This window comes from Equus przewalskii, chromosome 7, assembly GCF_037783145.1.
Source record: "Equus przewalskii isolate Varuska chromosome 7, EquPr2, whole genome shotgun sequence".
Taxonomy (NCBI): domain Eukaryota; kingdom Metazoa; phylum Chordata; class Mammalia; order Perissodactyla; family Equidae; genus Equus; species Equus przewalskii.
Window position 1 is genome coordinate 70,741,310 of NC_091837.1, and position 21,806 is coordinate 70,763,115.

The 21,806-nt window shown below is 46.0% G+C and overlaps 1 protein-coding gene across 6 annotated transcripts in view; it reads left to right on the forward strand.

Moving 5' to 3' along the window:
- The window catches only part of MAPK4 (mitogen-activated protein kinase 4), a 154,572-nt gene that overhangs the window by 90,432 nt on the left and 42,334 nt on the right, over window positions 1–21,806 (forward strand). For 4 of the 6 annotated variants that reach the window (XM_008540305.2, XM_070627596.1, XM_070627593.1 and 1 more), the window contains exon 2: window positions 5,534–6,966. In XM_008540305.2, the coding sequence (XP_008538527.1) occupies window positions 6,421–6,966 (546 nt within the window). In that variant the 5' untranslated portion in view covers window positions 5,534–6,420. Of the gene's footprint in view, window positions 1–5,349; window positions 6,967–21,806 lie in introns of all 6 variants that reach the window. The other 2 variants (XM_070627594.1, XM_070627597.1) reach the window with 1 other exon arrangement.

Sequence of the window (21,806 nt, forward strand, 5' to 3'; positions counted from 1 at the left end):
GGGAATGGTTCCTGGGTAGGTAGTCGGTGTCAGCAACAGGGCCTCTGCGAGTCAGCCAGCTGGGGTAATGCTCAGCTCGGTTCGTGTCTGGGATGGTCAGTACCTGCAACCATGGGCTCTGGCTTATCTGAGATTTAGTTAGAGAAGAGGGCAAGAACTGGTATCAAGGCAGGGTTATGGTTGTTTAAACTTGTTTTTTCTTTTTCTCAACTCCTAATCTCATTTCAATGTCCACTCCCTCAGTTTGTATTTCCATAACGTGAGCTTATTAACTGTGGCCTCCAAACTAGGGCTGACCCCAAGCCAAAAGGGTGGCTGACTCTTGCTTTAATTTGAGAAGTACCACAGCGTATGCCTGCCCCAAATTGTCCTTCACTAGGCCTGGAAGTCACCCTGGGCCTCCATGGTTCTTGGTGAGAACCACTTCCTTGGGCTTGACGCCGGGTACTTGAGGGTTACTGTAAATATTCAATAAGATTACCTTTCGACCTTGTTCCCAACACGGAGTAGATGAAGAGAAGTTAGTCTTGTCAATTTGCTGTTTTCTTGTTTAACCTGAGGTGTGGCTCATGGGTCACAAGGATTTACGAGCTTGTTTTACAGAAGAAAAAGAATGCCTTCAAGGAAGTTATGATCACCAGATAATAAGCCCTCAGCTGCTGTTGACACCCAGAAGTCAGATTGTCCAAAGGCTCATCTGGAGTGAAAGAAACACAGATTACCCTTTTGTTTCTCTGCAACTGCTCCTGCCAAGCCCTTAGCTCTATAAATCCCCCTACTTTCTTCTTTGTGAAGGTGGATTTGAGAGAACCTATCCTCCCACCTTCTTGTTTTGGCCAATTGGAATAAACCTTTCTCCATCTCCAAGCTGCATGTCTCAGTGATGGCTTATTGTGCATTGGGCACAAAACTGAGATGAAGAGGTTCAGTATCAGGCTCAGATAATGTGTTACAGTGACAAAAAGTGTGGGCTTTGGGTCAGACAGACATGAGTTTACATCCCAGATTCATCGCCTGCTAGTCATATGTCTTTGGGCAAGTCACCTCACTGTGGGGGCTTTATAGGAGAATGATACCCACAGCACAGGGTTGTTGTGAGACCCAATTGAAATAATCAGGCAAAGCCCTTGGCCCATGGTGAACCCTCAATAATTATAGTGACCCCATCTTCTTCATGTCATCTTTGCCACCTCTCCAGAAAGCCTCTGTTAAAATGCAAGTGGGGTTTAGGAGTGAGTCACATCAGTGGTACCATAGAATTGCAGAACCAGAAGGTAGCTTATGGAAAATAGAGATCTGGGCCCTGAGGGCGTGAAACCTACAGATGAGCTTAACTAAGCCTGGGGCAGCGTCCCAAATCCAGGGTACCTCCCTGGGAGGGCAGGCCTGGGAATGTGAAGGGCAACAGGAAGACTGAGTCCAGGGGGGAGGAGATGATGTGGGAAAGCCGGAACGGGGCCTGGGTTGGAACACACTTCAGTGCCTCCTTGGGAACAAGCTAGAGGATGTTTCTACACAATCCAGAGCAGGGGTCAGCAAACTATAGCCTCTAGGCCAAATCTGGGCCCCCACCTATTTTTGTCAATAAAGTTTTCTTGAAATGCAGCCATGCCATTCAATTAAGTATTGTCTGTGGCTGCCTTTGTGCAACAAGAGCTGGATTGAGTTGTTGTGTTGAGTAGTTGCAGCAGAGACTGTCTGTCCTGTAAAACCTAAGATATTTATTCTCTGGCCCTTTATAGAAAAAGTTTGCCAATCCCTGGTCTAGAGGACTTTGTTCACATAAACTATAGTGATTAGGTTCATGAACCCTAGAGTCAGACAGACCTGACTGTGATATGAATCATGCCACCTAGAATTGTGCAGTGCACAGCCTGTTCAACCGTAAAGATCAGCCTCACCTAAGAAGGATTTCCTATGAGTTTTTGGGTGCTCAGGAGAGGGAAGAAAGCAGTGTCTGTGAAATGTCAGCACCTCGCTGGAGGCCATAGTTCCTGCTGAAAATTGACAGCATGAGGTTTGGGAGGATCCGAGCAGGCAGTGGAGCTGAGTCTAAATTTAAACTTTCCAAAGCCTCTTTGTAAACCAGAGCCCCAGGAATCCCACAATGGGACAGTTGGCACACACCGTCTTGTCTCTGGTTTGCCTCCACATGCTAAAAGACTGGATGTGTGGGAGGGTAATTAATTGGACTCAAATAAGATATTGCTGGAGAGTCAGTGAGAAATCAGTGGTCACATGAAGCACCATTGTTAGGAGACTTGGGGGTAGATATTTCTACTTCTGTCTTTCATTACAGTGTTCACTATGGACTCGTGAGAGCCTGGGCTGCCCTGGTAAGAGTTGCATGTATTCTCTTTGGGTGTCATTTGAGCACAGCTAGAACAATGAACCTGCCTTCTCTCAAGGTGAATGCCAGCTCCCTGGTTTGAAATTTGGAGCAGGTCTGAATGGAGAATGACTGCACTTTGCCCTGAGAAGCTGCATCACACCAACAGCTGCCTCACTCCTCTGCCCAGGTGGTCAGTCACATCAGATGTTGGGTCTGCCCCTCTCCAGGGCTGACGGGCCCATGCCTCTTGGCATATCATGCAAGAAATGAACCACTTATCTGAGACTTCTTAGATAATAGATGTTTCACAATCAGTCCACCTATGGCAAAAGGCGAAGGATTTACAGTAGAAATGATAGAAAGAAACTTAGAAAATGAAGAGGTTTGAGAAGAGATGAATAGCAGTACACTCAAGTGGGAACAGAGAAATGGTCAGACTAGGGCTGACTGGCTAGTGTTAAAATTCCAAGAGAGGCAGCATCTAAGCTGAAGATGATGCTAAGAGGGTTGAAGTTCAGAACTATCGGCTTGTCTGAGTGTTTGAGGCTGGATATGAGAAGAGCCCTGTTGATCAAGTTGCATTAGAGCAGCAAGATGGGCTGGGGGGAGGCTGACCGTCTGGGAAATGTGGGCATCCAATTTTGTAGACATAACAAACGTTCCTCAGGTTCTTCCAATCCCCAGTTATTGTCTAAGCACTACTTTGTGCCCTGGACTTGAAAAGCTTAAAGTCTGGTTGGGAGATGGACATGTATAAAAAGTTAAATAACAGCCCAGATTAGTATATGGTAAATGTCAAGTACAGTAAACGCACGAACACACTTCGGGAGTTTAGAAAAGGGAGAAATGTCGCTGAGACTGGGATGGAGGCTTTAGAGAGGAAGTGAGACTTCATCTGAATTCTGAAGGATGGGCAGGATTTCAACAAGTGGGGAGGAAGCCGGAGAACATTTCAGGAACTGGGAAGGTGCAAGCCAAGAAACATGGCAGGAATTGAAAGAGTATATTTAGAGGACCACGAGGAAGGTGGAGTGGCTGGAACCGAGCCTTCCCAAGGTGACATGGTACCTGCCCACTGAAGCTGACAGCATGTTGGGAAGACCACACGCACACAAGGGAGACAGTCCCTCCCCTATGTGAGAGGAAAAGGGAAGAGTTTTAAAAATAAATAAAGCGCCTCTTAATTATTCACAGATTATCTGCATTGCAGCTGATCTCAGACAAATCCTGCTTTCGGCTTCCTGGTGATGTCATCTCCTTCCTGCTTAGGTGCTTGTTCCTGTCTCTGTGTGCAACCCAGTGGGAGCTGGAAAGGGAAGAAGGCTTGAGCATCTCTCTTCATGAAGCCTCTGTTTGCTGGGCCCTTGGGAACCAGACCAGGCTCATAAATGGAAAGTGAAAGAAGTTCCAGTTTAGTTTCCCTTACCCGACTTGGGCAGCAGGAGTCAGAAGGATGGGTTGGGGCACTGGGGTGGCTCTTTTGTCCCCCAGAGTTAGATATCCAGGTGGACTTCACTAGCACAGGCCATAGACTGTGGCTCAGTGGGTGGTCTCAGTACTGTCTCCAACTGGCTAGGCATCCTCAAACAGAGTGGACGGTCTTCATTTATCTATTCATCAAATGTTTATTGACCCTGTCTAACTGGAACACTGAGCTGGTGCTCTCTGAGCCTCAGTGCCCTCATCTGCAAAATGAGAACTTAGACTAGAATCATTGTCTCTCAGTGGAAGTGCTGTTGGCATTGGGGATGGATGTCAGTTATTCACTGATGGGGATGTTCAGCAGGATGGGTAGCATCTCTGACCCTGCCTCTGAAAGGCCAGTAGTGACTCCTTGTCAAATGAGCCAAGGATGGCAGGTCCATCCCCAGCTAAGGACCACTGGACTTCCCAATCTGAAATTCTGTAAGACTATGATTATTTTGCTGCTGGGCCCAACAAAACATGCAGAGTAGCATTGCTTAAGATTTGATGAAACACCAGAATAGTAGATACATCTTATTCAAGTGTAAGGGAATTTTTAACAACAGCAACAACAAGTAACATCTGTTGAACAATTACTATGTTCCAGACCCTTGGCAAATTTCTTTCAATGGAAGCCTCTAGAGAGCATCTCATTATTTACTATTTTAGATCATTTGTGTCTTCTAATTTGCCCCCTTAATTTCAGAGCATTGAGTTGCCTGTTATTTTGCTTCATTTATCATTTGCAGAGTTGTGCAGAGTTCAGATATGAAAGTATTCCTACGGAATGAGGCCTACAGTATGATGAGAATTAAGCAGCAGCCCCAGCTAGATTCATTTCCAATGCTGGAGACAGTATTTATTTTCTGTGTGTCTATGAACTTAATAAACTTATAAAGCCTGCCACTCCCTTAGAAGCTATGATATTGCCTTTGCTTCAGAGGTTGGAATTTCTATTGCTAGTTTTGCAGTTTTTTCTCCCCACTTAGTTCCTATGTCTGTAATTTGAGGCAGCAGCCACCAGGGGGCAGTTGGGCTTGGATTCAACCCATTGCTTTGAAGAGCTGGGTCTCTATCATCAAAAAGAATATAGCTCGCCATGCCAGTCCTGGTGTCACCATGTGCCCTGGTTTGCTGGGCAGAGAGTCGCTTTTTTAGGGTGGCAATATAATTTCCTTGTAATTTGGTATGTGTGCTTATGCCACCTACGTGGGAAGCAAGAGATACAAATGTAATTAAATCTCTGTGCATGGCAAATTGTCTCTTGGAGTATTCAAAGACATTTGCAAAAGAGGGAAGAAAAGGGGTCCAAGTGGGAACACAAGATTATTGACCCTTTATTTTCTGTCTGCAACTAGTTACTTTTTTCTCTCACATTTCTCAGCTAGGGATGACACGCGTTTGAGGAGCAGAATGTATGAATTTCGCAAAGGTCAGAACTGATCATTCCCACCCACAATTTGTGTGCGTGAACCTTTGGGGAGCAGGCATTTACATGAAAGGCACACCATTTGATGGTCTTATCAAATCAATTCGTCTTCTCCCCCTTCCAGGGAAACGCTGCACGCAGCAGGAGGGGTGACTGGGCAGCGCAAAGCTTGGAATCCCCTGAGCAAGCAGTGTTTCAGCTGGCTGGACAGATCAAATAACACTTGGGCTGGTTAACAAAGGACACGCAAGTGGAAAGGTGTTGGAAGCCGGAGTGTGGAAATTTACCCAACGTTCTTTCTTTGACAGGGAAGGAGACGTGGTCTGAGAGATGCCACCTTCCTGCAGCCTCACCGACTCCAGCAGAACACAGTCTCCTTTGAGGTGGCGTGGATGAGGGCGTGACAGAGGATGCTGCCCCCATCTGAAGCCTCCGGAGGATCCTGGCCTGGCAGCTGAGCTTCCCGCGGCTTTGGGACTTCAGGTGTAGAGCTCATGAAAGGTGCTTGGGTTTCTCCAGCTTTCTTCACCAGTGCTCAGCAGACTGGTTTGGGTTTTCAGAATCGAAGATGAGCTGGTAGAAAGGGGAGCTGACAGAGGTGGAAAGAACCCTCTGGAAGCCTCCAGAATCCGTTATCGAAATCCCTTCATACTGCTTGGGACGCAGAGAGCAGCTATCAAGCTGCTGGAGGCTGTGATACAACTGAACTTTGGACCATCATAAGTAAAGGAACACAGCTTAGCAACAGCTTCACGTTTCAGCCAGAAGGAGCCTCTTTTAACAGAGATTTCAAGGGAACAGTGTCTGCATCTTTACTTTGAGATCCGTTATGATAGGAAATTTTACGTTCACATAGATAACAGGACCTGTTTTTCTTTCCAACATGCTATATTTGAAAGAAGCATGAACCTTTCGAAGCTTCGAGGAGGGTTCAGGATATGCTGGAGTTAGAGGACAGCCCCCTCACTGCAAGTTAAAAAGACAGTCTGAGCTCCGACTTCTGCAGCTCAGCGAGTGTAGACATATGCCACTCTTGTCTCCAGAGAGCTGGTGGCAGTGACATCACCAGGAGAAAAAGCATCTTTCAGCTTTGGACTTGACAGAATGAGGTGTGCTGGGGAAGCCACTAGCTGTAACTTGGGCTTTCGTGACTGCCCCTTCATCATTCGGGCAGCCCCTGACCACTAAGCCAACAATGGCCGAGAAGGGCGACTGCATCGCCAGTGTCTATGGGTATGACCTCGGTGGGCGCTTCGTTAACTTCCAACCCCTGGGCTTCGGCGTCAATGGGCTGGTGCTGTCAGCCGTGGACAGCAGGGCATGCCGGAAGGTGGCCGTGAAGAAGATCGCCCTGAGTGACGCCCGCAGCATGAAGCATGCGCTCCGAGAGATCAAGATCATCCGGCGCCTGGACCACGACAACATCGTGAAGGTGTACGAGGTGCTGGGGCCCAAGGGCACTGACCTGCAGGGCGAGCTGTTCAAGTTCAGCGTGGCCTACATCGTCCAGGAGTACATGGAGACCGACCTGGCTCGCCTGCTGGAGCAGGGCACGCTGACAGAGGAGCACGCAAAGCTATTCATGTACCAGCTGCTCCGTGGGCTCAAGTACATCCACTCCGCCAACGTGCTGCACAGGGACCTGAAGCCCGCCAACATCTTCATCAGCACGGAGGACCTTGTGCTCAAGATTGGTGATTTCGGGTTGGCAAGGATCGTGGACCAGCATTATTCACACAAGGTATGTCTGTCTGGAATGGCTGATAGGGTGGTCCATGGAATCCTCAAAAATGCTCACAGTGTTCCAGAGGCACACATTCTTATCTCCATAGGAATCAGGGGACTGGGGTCAGTATCTGAGGGAGGCTGGAGGGTGCTAGAAAGATCACTGGCCTGAAAAGCTGTTGTGGTGGGGTTCTGCTTCTTAGTCTTGGCTCTGCCACATGGCCATGACCAATAACTCCAGGCTGTACAGGAAGGGGTTGGACTAGATGATCTCTAACATTTCTTCCAGCTCTAAACTCTATGGCTTTAAAATTGTGTGGCAGGTGAATTTGCCTCTAGCATCCTCTTATCCCTGCTGTCCACCTAACCACCTCCCCCCACTACCGTCTGCTCAGGACTCCGGTGAGGCTTCTCCCCATACGAGCCTTAAGCTCCGGTTCATCTCGCCACCTCCTCCCATCAAAGCTGGCCCATTCTGTGTCCCATTCTCTCTGTCACTGAGCAGGGGGCACGAACAGTTAATCTGATCAACTAATCCTCAGTGTATGTTGTCCAGCCAATGGCTCCGCTCTCCAGGGTCCCGGATGCCCTGGCTCCTCAGTGTGATACTAAAGCTACGGGTGTCTGGATGGTACTGAGACCCCGTGTGGTGGATGGCTAACTGCTCCACCAGTTGCAGAGATCAGAACTGACCTGGTCACTCTGGTGGAGACACTTACACTGGTTCTCAAGGCCCCAAACCTCTTCTTATCTAATCCACTGCTCCCTTCAGGAGCTGAGAGTCCTCTGAAATTCTATTCTCCCACCCCCAGTTCCTGCCTCTGAGCACCTCAGCTTGAGTGCATGTCACCAAGTGCTCCTCAACAGAGCTGGGGGGGTGGGTGTCATTTCCAGCCTCCTGCTAAAACCTTTGTACCACAAATTTTTTTAATTAGAGTAAAAACATCCCCTGTGAAGTAGGTGCACCATAAACGGTTATCAGCCAAGGAGCTGGGGTGGGTCATGAAGGGGAGGGTAGCTCTGACCTTCAACAAGCTTCAGCTTTCTCTGAGACCCCATTTCCCTGCTCTCCCTTGCCACCCTATTTGCCTGTGGCTAAAAGGTCACAGATGCAAAGAAAGACACTGACCTGTCCGGTGCAGCTACAGTGGGAGGATGTCTGGTGGGGGGTGGGGGGGGCAGGCCTCCCTGTCTCACCCTCACTGGCTGGAACTTGGGCTCTGGCCCAGATTTCAGACCCCAAATCAGCCCAGCTGGCTGTAGCTCCTTGGTGCTGCCTTAATCATGAGCTTGCCCTCTGCCCCTCTCCTGCAGCCAAGCCATCTGTCAAAACTGACAGGCAGCTCTATAGGCAGGAATGTCCATGGTAAAAAGAAAAAAACAAGAAAGCAGTCCCCTCCTCTGTCTTCCTAAAGCCCTGTGCTGTTTCTACCTTCTCTTTCTTCTAAGGAGCAATGACTTAAATGACTTTGGAAGTTTTAATCCAAATCAGTTCTCATCTGGTAAAAGGACCAGGGGATCCATGACAGTCTTGTTGGGATGCACAAAACCATCTTCTGAATTGGAATAAACCAGTACATTTTGGAATAATAATAGGACCTCCCTTGATGGAAGGGTCTGATTAAGTGCAGGATTGCAGGGAAAGTACTCAAAACAGCACATAGTAGGCCTTCAGTAAAGTCAGGGAAGGTGACTAGCTGGGGCGAAGATTGACTGTAGTAGTAGTTCCTAGGAGATGACATGGTGTGAGGAAGTGATGCTGTGTGACGAGACGAAGTTTTGGCCTCCCTTCTGACTGTGCTAGCTTGGGACATGGACACTCATCCTCCGGGAACCTCAGTTTCCCCATCTTTGACAAAGATGATAATAGGTGCCCTGTCTGCCCCACTGGCTTGTAGTTGCAAATCAAAATGGAACATGAATAAGCCCCTTGGAAAGTAGAAGGAAGCCCATCCTTTCATTCATGAGTACTGCTAAGTGCATGCTGGGCCCAGGGAGCCAGGGAGGAGACCCAGGTTCACCGACCACTGACCATAAGTGGCTGTTATCCTGTTATTCAGGGTGGCAAGCCACTTCTCTGGTTGAGACTTTAATTTTCCTGATGCAGAGGAATTTAGACATTCTGACTTACTCTTCTTGGCTCTCTTCAATAAAATTAGCCGTGGGAGTTTTTAAAAAATTGCTGGAGCCAGTTACGAGCCTGGTAGGTGTTCACATTAACCCTGGGTTTGGCAGGCACCACCCGCCCCACCCACCTCCTCCCTCAGAGGCTTTCTGCTTTTAGCTTCCTCTCCACGCTTCCCCTGGTGATGACGAAAGGCTTTATATTTGGTGCTTTTGTTTATCTGATGTGCATTTAAATGAGTTCTCATTTAATCCTCATAATGCTGTGAGGCACTTAGGGCAAATGCTCCATTTTAAAATGGAAGGAACTGGTTTTTTCATTACTTGGCTGACTGGCCTTCTAGAACTTGGGCCTTCTGGCATCTTTGATGGACGGTCTCTCCATGTGCCATCTCCTTCATGAAGGCTTTCTGGGTCCCCAGTTGAAATTAATCTTTCCTTCCTCTGAATTCTCAGGTCACATTTTCCCACCTCATAACCTGGATCTTCTAGCACTGACCATTCTCTGTTCTGCTTCTGGGTGTTTGTGTCTGTGTCTTTTGTGCTCCGCTAGGCTGAGAGCCCCTTGGTTCTTGAAGGTCGTGTTCATCTTGGTTTCGCCCAGGCAGTTTAATCATTGTGCCTGAGACATAGCCCAGTTGATTCTGTTGACTGTCCTGAACAGATGGAAGGATTGTCACTTACCAGCACAGTACAGATAGGAAGCTAGTTGGATTCATTGATTCCATGTGGTTAGAAGTTTTGACTCTTGGAAAGAGAGCACATAATTCTTCTGGTCAGTGGCTCAATTGGGGTCACATGGGTGCATCTGTTCTCCTCAGTCTGCTTGGAGGATGATGTCTACATGCCAACTGCTCTAAACTTGGTGCCTTCTAAAGTTCTATGGATCCTGTACTTGCCTTGAAGAAGACTGTGCTCATTGGGCCGCTGCTAGCGCCTTTGTGTGAGTTGCAAAAAAGGCACTCCTTTTTGCAGGCCAATTCAGACCTATGCCAGGTATAGGCTTCAAGATCCGACTAGGGGCTGAACCTGGCCCCTTGGTGGACAAGCACAACCTATCCAGCAATATGCAGGAGCTGGGTTCTCACTCTCCTCATCGTGACTTTCTCACGAGTAGACAGTAAGTCTGCTTTGCTTCCACATCCCCTCATCTATCAGAGGGCCCTGGATGGGGTTGGTGCCCATTGTGTCTGGTGAAGAAGATGCTAAAGGAAATGGCCTTCTCCTTTCTAATCAGCTGGCAGCACTGGGGTTTCCAGTCACAGTCAGGGAGCTTTCTGGGTATGTGCCCCTCTACCGTACCACCCCTAGGGGTCTTGGTCTTTTGATGCTCAGAGGTCAACTAGAGGCCCCAGCAGCCCAAACTGTTGGGGAGATGGCAGTGGTGGCACTGGAGGTGCTCTGAATTCTCTTTCTCAACAGGGACGGCATGGGGAGCATTGGTCTCTCTGTGTTATTATGACTCATCTCACTAATTGCATGACCCCAGGCAAGTCCTTTTCCTTGTGTGGCTTATTCCTAGAATAAGAGATCTGTACAAAGACCTCACAATCACCTTGTCCATCCCCTTCATTTCACAGATGATAAAACCGAGGCCTAGAAAGGGGAAGAGAGCCCCTCAAGGCCACACGATGAGTGGCTGAGCCAGGAGTACAACACACATGTTTCGACTCCATGTCCACTGTTTTTTTCTGAGCCTCACTTCTCAATTGTCTGATCTGTCAAATGAGGTTGTCATTCCTATTCTGCTGATTTCATAGGATTCTTGTTAGAGTCAAAGTGCTTTCAGGCATACAAAGGGCTAAATCACTAACAGAACTATCTGCCCAATAGATGCCATAGTAATACCAGGCAGACACCTCAATGCCAGTTTCCCCTCCATTGAAATATGGAACCAACTCCTGACATGATGACCAAAGTCAAGAGTCCCTACCTGAAGGATGGCTTCCCAGTCTAGGGTCCTGTTAGGAATCCCTTTCTGTCTGCCTCCTCAGTGGGCCCACTAATTAGTTCTTTATTGTTTGTGTCGAGAAGAGGCAGCTGAAAGATCAGAGCATGTTTTCCTTTGAATTTATCCTATTAGGGAGTAGACCATCTCAAAAGAGAAAAAATATATAGTTTAAGACTTCACTGAGTTCTGTGTAAATTCTAACAAATGTCAAGAGCCCCTGGGAGACTGTGCAGAGGGCCAAACAGCACATTGACAGCTTGATTAACTGTGTGAACACTTCCCTCCAGGAAAAGGCCACCTGTGGCTGGGAGAAGGAACCGCCTTTTGTCCCTTTCCTGAGGGCAGTAGGCAGAAAATATCCCCCAAAGAAAGCAAGAGGAAGAGGCCCCCAGAATTTGGACAACCAAAGGCTCTTGTGTTTTGGTGGATCATTGGAGCAAGTCTAAGTTTTCTGCTAGGCTGTCCTGCCTTTGGGCCCTGACCTCTTTCTACTTCAGAACCCTGTCTTCTCACCTCCTTCATTATCAGCATGCTTCCACACTTTGCCTCCATATCTCATGGAGTTTCTTTAGAAATCAACTAGTACAGTGGTTCCCAAAGGGTGGTCCTGACCAGCAGCATCAGCTTCACTGGGAACTTGTTAGGGATGCTAATTCTCAGGTCCCATCTCAGACCTACTGAATCAGAAACTCAGGATGAGGCCCAGCGAGCTGTGTTCTAACAAGCCTCCAGTGATTCTGATGCTCACTAACGTTCAAGAACCACTGATCTGAAGACGTGGAATAGCTTGTCTGTGGACAGAAAGCTGATGCTGCTGATGTGTTTACTGATGTTTGCAGCTGTGCTTCTCAAACTTCAGCATAGTACAGAAGACTAAGAATGCCTCCCAGGTAACACAGGTGTATTTGAAGCTGATACCTTAACGTAAGGGGTAGTTAATGGTGGAGATATCAGGCACTGAGACGGAATTGTGAAGATTGTCTAAGGCAAGCTGACTCGTAGGGCCTCAATCACATCACGTTGGAAAGTGCCTGTTTCACCATCACTCTAGTTTGGCAGAAAGCTACAGAAACCAGAGACCTAAACCAAAAGGAGTCTTGGTTCTGTTTAGGTTTAATTTTAACAATAGTTAAGTGATATGAACAGTGACTTTAGAAAACATAAACTTTTCATTCTGCGACTTCACTAGATGTTATTTTAAAACGAAGATATAGGTTTCACAGCTCAGTGAAATTGAGTGTTTGATTGAGGGCTCAGCAAATTGTTGTAGTTTGTTAAGGCTTGTGGTTCAATTCGAGGCCCCAAAGGAGGCAAAGAGGTCCATGATGCTGAACACATACAGCCAGCTTCTGAAAGCTTTGCATGGAACTGTGCTGGGCAGCATTTATGCTGGCTTAATCATGTTGATCAACCTCACCTCCTCCCTCTCCTGCCCACTCTGCCTTCGTTTGGTGCCTTCTTGTCTGTCTAGGCCAAGATAACCTCCCCTTGTCTGCCTGGGCAGACACGCAGAAAGCTCTGCTAAGGCACAAATTCCCTTGAAACTGAACCTGAAATGGAAGAGGAGGAAGAATACTCTTTTCTGTGGCTGAAATAGCATTTTTGCTGGTGATCAAGAAAGTGTCCATTTGGCATTCTGTGTGCTTATATTTCAGATGGGCAACCTCAAGGTACAGGAGATGAGGAAGGACTTCCCAGGATCCCAGAATAAGACTGGGGTCCACAATGTTGATACTGGAAGAGGCCCAGGCATACTCAGAGCCCAGGGTTTCATGAGAAAATGGGCTTGTGGAAGGACGATTCGCCGAAGGCCCAGCTAGAAGTTCTTAAGCCGCTAAGCGTGTTATTCCAACTCAGTGGAGCTGAAAAGATTTATTTAAAAGGCTATGAAATATCCCCTTTTAAAAGGGGAAAATATGACCTAAGGGATTAGAACAAAGGTTGTACTAGAGAGTCAAGTGTCCCTGAACACTCAGGCAGGCTTGGAAAGCTAATTTTATTGGCTTTAAGTGCCTCCCTTCCCCTTCCCACTGCAGCCCCACCCCCAGGAGCAGGGTCTACACTCTGTTCCTGGGTGTGCTGGGGTCCTCTTCTACCCGCTCCAAGAATGCCACTCCCCAGCCTCCCTTCATGGGAATAACCCAGCTGAGCTCCGGGGGCAATATTATAAATCTTTAACAACTGGCATGGCCCAGGCACCAACCAATCAGAAAGGAAGCCAGCCAGAGTCCTAAGGCAGGGTCCTGGAGGAGCCCTGCTTGCCAGGAATTGACCCTTTATTGCCAGATCATGGGGCAGTCTGAGAGTATCTGGGAATGAAGCCAAGGTGATGAATGAGGAAATCAGGGGCTTGGAGCAGTGGCTATTTCACAACCAGTTTGCAGATATTGCATCATTCTAACAACTGGCCTAGCTGTACGAGTGCACAGCAGCCATGCTCTGCTGCCTTCCTCTTCATATCAAAGCTCACCCTTTTGCCTGTCCCTGTGTGTCTAGTTCTCTGCTTGGAGTGAGCAGTTGATTACATAGATCTTTAACTTTCAGCGGTTTGACTGTGATGTGCCCAGGTGGGGTTTCTTTACACTTATCCTTTTTGGGGTTCATTGAATTTCTTCGATCTGTAAGTTGATTTTTTTCCTTACCTTTGGGACATAAATGTCCTGGAGAAAGGACAATTTTCTTTTTCTGTCCCACTTTCTCTCTCTTCTCTTCTAGGCTCTGATTATATGTATGATAACTCAGCTTGGTATTGCCACAAAAGATTGTCCAATCTGTTTTCTCTCTTTTTTTCAGAATGGGTAATTTCTGTGGTTCTGCCTTCAGTTTCACTGACCCTTTCTTCTGCCATCTCTAATTTGCCAGTAAGCTCATTTGTTGAATTTTTTCATTTTCGGTAATGTGCTTTTCCCTCCTAGAATTTTCATTTGGTTCTTTTTTACAGTTTCCATTTATGTGCTGAGATTCCCCATCTCTTCACTCATTGAGACCATATTTTCATTTAAGTCCTTTAACACATTTCTAATAGCTGCTTCAAAGTCTTTGGTAATTCCAATATCTGGGACATCTCAGGGTCTGTTTTTCTAGTGACTACTTTTTTCTTAAATTTGGGTCACATTTTCATGCTCCTCCACATTTTAGTAATTTTTGATTGTTTGTGGACATTGCATTTGATACTCTGAAAGGAGCCCAAATTATATTGTCTTCCTTTAATGACTGTTGAATTTTGTTCTCGCAGGCAGTTAATTTACTGATGGTTCTCCTTGACTCTGTTAAGGCTTAGTTTAGGTTTTGATAGGGCAGTCCTAGAGTAGCCCTTACTCTAGAGCACGGTTCTTACTCCTATGGCATGTCCTTTCTGTTGTCTCACCTGAGTGCCTGGAATGTTAACAAGGTATTTCCTTTCTGTTGAGGCTGGAACTTCTATGGATCCAAAGTCTCTGCAATCCCTGGTCTGCTCTTAGTTCCAAAGTAAGTGCTTTCTGCTAGACCTTGCCAGAGTCTCACCCTGTGTATGTGCAGCCCAGCCCTCAGCCAGAGATCCATGGGGACCCCCTTCCACAAACTTCTGGACCCCTACCCTATGAAGCTCCTTCCTCTCCAATATCCTGCTTTGTCAGTTCCAGATGCTTCAGCTGCTTCAGACTCCAGTCTCTACTTCCTCAGCTTAGTAGGACAATTATGTTCTGCTTTGCTCCACCTCCCTATGCTGTGCTTGGGAAATCTACCCAGGCAGAGTGCCAGGATGAACATGAGGCTCACCTTATGAGTTTCCTTCCTGTCTCTCAGGGATCCTGCACAGCGTATTGTCCAGTGCTTAAAAACATCTGCTATGTAGGTTTGTTGAGTTTATAGTTGCTTACAGCAGGAGGGCAAATCCAGTACTGATTACTCCATCATGACCAGAAGAGGCCAGTCCTAACATTCGATGATGTCATGCTCTGTGTGGCTACTTATCTTTTTTTTTTTTTTTTTTTTTAGATTTTATTTTTTCCTTTCTTTCTCCCCAAAGCCCCCCAGTACATAGTTGTATATTCTTTGTTGTGGGTCCTTCTAGTTGTGGCATGCGGGACGCTGCCTCAGCGTGGCTTAATGAGCAGTGTCATGTCCGCGCCCAGGATTCGAACCAACGAAACACTGGGCCGCCTGCAGCGGAGCGCGCGAACTTAACCACTTGGCCACAGGGCCAGCCCCTGGCTACTTATCTTTTAATGCTAGATTGTAAGCACCTTGAAGGAAGTGTTGATGACCTACTTATCTCTACATCCCCTGTAGTATGCTTAATGAAGACTATTGAGTTGAATTAAGTGGAGAACCTTGGGGGATAAGTGTTGAATAATATACTCCTCCTTCTCTTTATACCTGAGTGAATGTGCTGGTAAGGGAACTCCTTTTCAGATAGTATCTTCAGTCTCGGTGGAAAGGATCCCAACTGCTCCAGTCCTTGCTGCAGTCTCTCCACTTGGGTACTCCAAGGTTGTAAATGTTCCAGGAACATGGCACTGTCTTACTCTACAGGCAAATATTCCCACATTTATATTGAAGAAGGATGATTAGAAAATTGAATCAAATCCTTTTCAGTTTTCTCCTGAAATATTGTTTCTTTATGCAGCTTTTGCTAGGGTTACCTGTTAAGAAGACAGTAGTATTGAAATAGAAGGCTCGGGGGGAGTATCACATTACTATGGTTATCCTGACTTTCCTGGCTGCCTTCTATATCAGTACCACATTCCTTTGATCTGGGAGAGACCAGCCCTTATCTCTGGCTTCATTTGTTGCCACGCCACTCACCTTGTGCTGTAATGTCACTGACTTGTCACCTTTCCCTGGAAAATACAATACTTAGTGACAGCTCTGTCCTACACTCTATTCCTGCTGCTCCCACATAAACTTTTACTTATCCTTGCAGATGTTGCTCAAAAGCCCCACCTCTGCTAAGCTTTGCCCAGCTCCCCAGGGGAGAGTTTATCACACCTTCCTCTGGTTGCTCAAAGCAGTTATCCCCACACTATTGTGAGTACCTGTCTACACTCCTCTTCCCCAATAGACAGTGGGGCCCTTAGGAAAGAGTATGGATCTCATTCATCTCTCTATTCCTAGCACTACCACAGTATCTGACCCATAATACATGCTTATTAAATGCTTATTGACTAATGAAGAAGACAAACCTTTGCCTTTTCGCTGAATTGAGCATGGTCCTCAAGAGCCTCTCAGGATAAAACTTTCAGATATTTGAAGTCGTCTATCATACTTCTCTAAAGCTCTGCAGCCTAGAACCCCGTCCTCTTCACATAGTAATATTCAGGCACTGTTCTAAGTGTTTGCCAGGTGTTAACCTATTAGTCCTCATAACAACCTAATAATAATAATAATAATGATAACAAATGCTGCTGTTGTCCCCATTTTACAGATGGAGACACTGGGGCACAGAGAGTAACTTGTCCAAGGTCACCCAGCTAGTAAATGGCACAATTGGGTTTCAAAGCCCAATAGAAGAGCTACCCAATAGTGGCTTCAGAGGCTATATGAGCTATATGGCCTCATTGGCTATTTAGATGACAGTGTTCCCAGAGCTCACACTATCCAGACTGTCCTTTCATTGACCTCCTACTTGTCAGACCCTATCTTAAAACATGTGTTCCAGAACAGATACTAGGTGATTTAAGCAGCAGAGTCGGTGGGAATGTGACATCTCTGTTCCATAAATGACTCGCTGTTTATGCTGCGGTGTTTTTTTGGCAGCCGTTGTCAACTATTGCTCATATTGAGATTGTAGCCAACTAACTTCTATTAAGCTCAGAATTCTCTATTTGACATTTATGTGGTTGATTTTTTAGCCCAAGTACAAGACTTTACGCTCACCCCTAATAGATTTCATCTTGTTGGCTTCAGGCAAATATTCCAACCTGATGACATCTTTTGGGATCTTTGTTCTATCGCATAATCTTATCCCTTATAGCTTCATAATTCATAAGCCTGTCTTCTAGGACTACACCCATATCACTGATTAAAAAATGGGTAAAGAGATTACATGAAAGACTTAGCCTCCTGGCCACTAGACCCCTCCCTCCAGGGTGACACTGACCCTAAGTTAGCATTCTTTGGATTTACTTGTCCAACCAGTTGTGAATTTACATAGGTAAATAGTTGTCTGACCCGTGTTTCTTCATTGTCCACAAAAACATCCTAAGAGGTTTAGCTAAATGCCTTATTGAGATTCAGGGACACTGTCTATAGAATCCTCTTATCCTACCTCAGTACCATTTTAAACTCGTCCCCAAGTAAAAAAGGCAAATTCAAACTGTGTGATCCGCTGTGACACTTTAACTTCTAGATACACAGAGCTCAGCTGTTGGCAAACACCACTCCTTTACTTAGAGAAAACCTGACCCATGAAAACCTAAACTTGACAAATTCGTGTTGGAGATTGGGGCATAGTTAAGTGAACTATGGTTCATCCACTAAACAATGTTATACAGCTATTTTCAATGGTGTTTTTGAAGAGTTTACAATAACATAAAAAATGTTTATGTAATAATTATTAGGTTTAAAAAGCAAGATGCAGAATTGTATAGATGGTATGATCATAACAGTTTAAAATGAGGAGAAAAGGCTGACATAAAAAAGAGACTAGAAGTAAAACCTCCAAAATGTTAGCAATGATTGGGCAACGCTTGGCTTTTTTCCCCTTTTTATTTTTCTGTAATTCCCAAAAATGTGCCACATGAACATGCATAGTTTTATCACAGTAACCTTTTCAGGTGGGAGGTAGGTCGGAGAAGTTTGTTGCAAGAGTAAGTTTACCAAAAACATGTTTGTTACAAAAAGTGTGGTTAACCTGAATTATTCGGTGCCTGAGAGAGAAGGGTCAAGCACACCGGCATCCAGCCCAGGAGTGTGTACACGCCAACCCTCGACTGCTTTCTGCTCTTTGGTGCCCATTGTGTCAAATGTGTACATCTTACCTCCCCACCCAGAGTGGCAGCCCTGCCTCAGCTGCTGCCTCTGCAGGGACCATGGGGCAGGCTCATCTGGGTGTGTCATGGCCCTGGGAAGCAGGACGACCCTCCTCATGGGTGGAGTGGGCAGATGATGACTGATACCATGTGACCCTGAGCAAGGTGCTTACCCTGCCTCAGGCTGGCTCTGTCCCCTCATAATAACAGATTCTGCTTCATAGGGCTGTGTGAGGACTAGATGAAATGATGTGTGTGAAATGCTTAGCACTGTGTCAGACAGCTGAGAAGGGCTTGGTAAATATTAGCTCTATGATTATTAATCACTATTGGAGGACGTTTCTCTGTTCTCAGATACCTGAAATTCCACCACTGACAGTAAATTTTATGGAGTCAATTGACCATGCCTAAGTTTCTCTTCTAAGATACAAATTGAAGGAGTGAAGCAGAGTGGGAACAAGTCAGAAAACCCTTATTTGAAAAAGCTTGTCAAAATAGATCGATTAGGAAGCACTGGGCGTGGGGGAGTGTGTTTAACCCAAAGGATACCAGAATAGGGAGCCCCCCTAAATTTTGACATTCTTGCAATTTGGCCAAGACTAGTTTGAGTACTGAGGTTGTACACTAGGAGTGCCATCCAAAATATTTAACAATTGGTAAGCTTTTGGACCAACCAATCAGAATAGACATCCGTGGTGACCAATCAGAATGGGTCCCAGCTGTGAGCAGCCATCACCCCTACCCCTCCACTCTTCACCCTGCAGAGACTAGAGAGCAGGGCCTGGCCTCCCCAGGGGTGCTTATTAGATGTCTGCCATCGACTTTCACATTCAGGCACATAGAGCAGCAACCAAGAGGCCCGCCCTGGCTAGGCTGGTTTGGGAAGAGGTAGGGCCTTGTCCTACAGTGCCCCAAGGCTCTTATTGTTCCTTCCTTCTCCTCTCTTCTAGCATGTTTGCCCTCTATCATCCATCATGCACCTGACAAGATCCTCTTGTTGTCTGAGGCAGCAGGAAAAAAGGAGCCATCCTTATTCTCCCTACTACACCATGCTGGCCCCTCTTGTGTCCCCAGCTGACCTAGACTGCAGGTGTCCAAGGCATGGGGGCCTCCTGGGTATGGTCATGAAAATTTCATTGCAACATCGTCAGAAACCATGTGCCCTCCCAACAGTGAGCTCAATAAAGCACTTGTGATCTGCAGGATGCATCTTCTTGGGGATGAATTTTTCCCATTTTTAATCCCTACACCTTTTGTTTTGGGGTTGGAGTCACAGTACCCTGTGCAGGAGGACAAGTCCAGGAGCAAGGAATGACCTGCCCAGCCTGGCTTCATAGGCCTAAGGAATCACAGTGTAGGAAGGAGGTTGTCGGAAGATCACAAGCTGAGCTCGGAGGAACCCGAGACCAGAAGAACTGAGTTGTGTCTCTGGTTCTCTGTAGGCTTTTGTCTTAGCTGTTATGTGGTCATCAGCTGTCCTCAGCCCTGATCCCAACCAATTTGCAAAGGCTGTGTGGGTCAGAAGCTAATGAGAGAGCATGAATAGCCAGTGGTTCCTGTTGCTGGGGGCAGGGGGCGCGGGGTCAATATCACATCCACCCTGATATTTTTCCCACAATTCGCAATAGTGCGCCTTGGGAGTTCTTTCCCACCCGTGGTAACTCTGGATCCTCATATCAAGCCTCTGAGGGAGGCAGGTCGGGTTACTTCTTGTCTTCACTTGATAGCTGAGGATTACAGACCCCCTGGGGTTGAGGAGCTCATCTAAGGCCCACTGCTAATGAGAGGCAGATCCGGAACCAGAGCTGCCTCTGGGGACCTGGAGCAGCTGATGCAACTGGGCTCAGCTCCAGAACTCGAGGACTCCCCTGGAACCTTCTGAGATGAGAAGAAGGAAGAGTCATGACACAGGGGGCACTTGGTTCTGCTTTCCCCGTGATGATACTTGGAGAACAGAACAGTTCTCCCTGGCCCCATAGTGAGCTGCGATGGAGCCAGGACAGGAAATTATAATCCCTGTGTCCTGGGCCGTTCCTTCTCTCTGTGGGACCCCACACAGTCTCCCGCCTTCCTGCAGCGCTCCTGCCTTCCCGTGTCCCTCCTGCTGCCCCTAGCACTCCCACACCACTCTCTCCTTCCATCTCTCCCCACTGGAAACTTACTGAGGCCCAGCGCCTGCTTCTTAGGAGCATAAGTTCCCACAGAGGGACCCAGAGCTTGCTGCCCTAGCACACAGCTGGTTGGAAAAAGGGTACCAGCTAGGGTATTCCTTTCAGTAGAAGAATGGTTTATATTTGCCTCTAAACTCTTTTCTTTAAAAACAATTTTATTAAGATATAATGAACATACCATACAATTCACCCATTTAAAGTGTACAATCCAATGGCTTTTGGTCTATTCACAGAGTTGTGCATCAATCACCAGAATCTATTTTAGAATATCTTAATCACCCCAAAAAGAAAGCCTGCTCCCCTGAGTCATCATCCCCCAACCACTAATCTACCTTCTTTCTCCATAGATTTCCCTATTCCGGACATTTCGTATAAATAGGATCATACAATATGTGGTCCTTTGTGGTTGGCTTGTTTTACTTATTATAATGTTTTCAAGGTTCATCCGTGTGGTAGCAGGTGTCAGTACTTCATTTCTTCTTAGTGCTGAAAGCCATTCCATTGTGTGGATAAAACCACATTTTGTTTATCTATTCCTCAGCTGGTAGATGTTTGGGTTATTTCCACTTTGTGGCTGTTATGAATAATGCTTCTATGAAGATTCATGTACAAGTTTTTGTGTAGACTTAGGTTTTCATTTCTCTTGGGTATGTACATGGGAGTGGATTTGTTGGGTCATATGGTACTGTTTGAGGAAGTACCAGATGTTTTCCAAAGTGGCTGCACCCCTTTACATTCTCACCAGCAATGTATGAGGCTTCAATTTCTCAAAATCCTCACCAACACTGGTCATTTTCTGTTTTGTTTTGTTTTTATGTTCTTTCAGTGGATGAAAGTGATAGCCATTTTGCCAAGCCTATAGTGACATGTTTGAAAAGGCTTATATTGAAGATGTTCCCAAATGGCTAATTGCAGCTAGGATCAGCACAGTGTTCTCTAGCCATCCTAGAGGATGTGAAGTAGTGTGTCATTGTAGGTTTGATTTCCATTTCCCTGATGGCTAATGATGTAGAGCATCTTTTCATGTGCTTATTGGCCATTTGTATATCTTCTTTGGGGAACTGCCTATTCATATCCTTTGTCCATTTTTAATTGGGTTATTTGAGTTTTTTATTATTGAATTATAAAAGTTCTTTATATATTCTAGATGCAAGTACCTTATCAGATAAGTGGTTTGCAAAAAATTTTCTCCCATTCTCCGGGTTATCTTTTCACTTTCTTGATGTTGTCCTTTGAAGCATAAAAGGTTTTCATTTTGATGATATCCAGTTTATTTTTTTCTTTTGTTGCTTTTGGTGTCAAATCTAAGAAACTGTTGCCTAATCCAAGATCATAAAGATTTATGCCTATGATTTCTTAAAGTTTTATATGTTTAGCTCTTACATTTAAGTCTTTGGTCCATTTTGAGTTCATTTTTGTAGATGACGTGAGGTAGAGGTTCAGCTTCACTTATGTGTCTCCTGTGTCAGTAGTACACTCTCTTGATTACTGAAATTTTGGAGCAAGTCTTGAAATCAGGAGTCTAAGTCCTCCAACATTGTTCTTTTTCAAGATTATTTTGGCTATTTGGGTCTTAAAAAGGAATGAAGTGGTGATACATGCTGTAACATGGATGAATCGTGAAACTATTATGCTAAGTGAAAATAGCCAATCACAA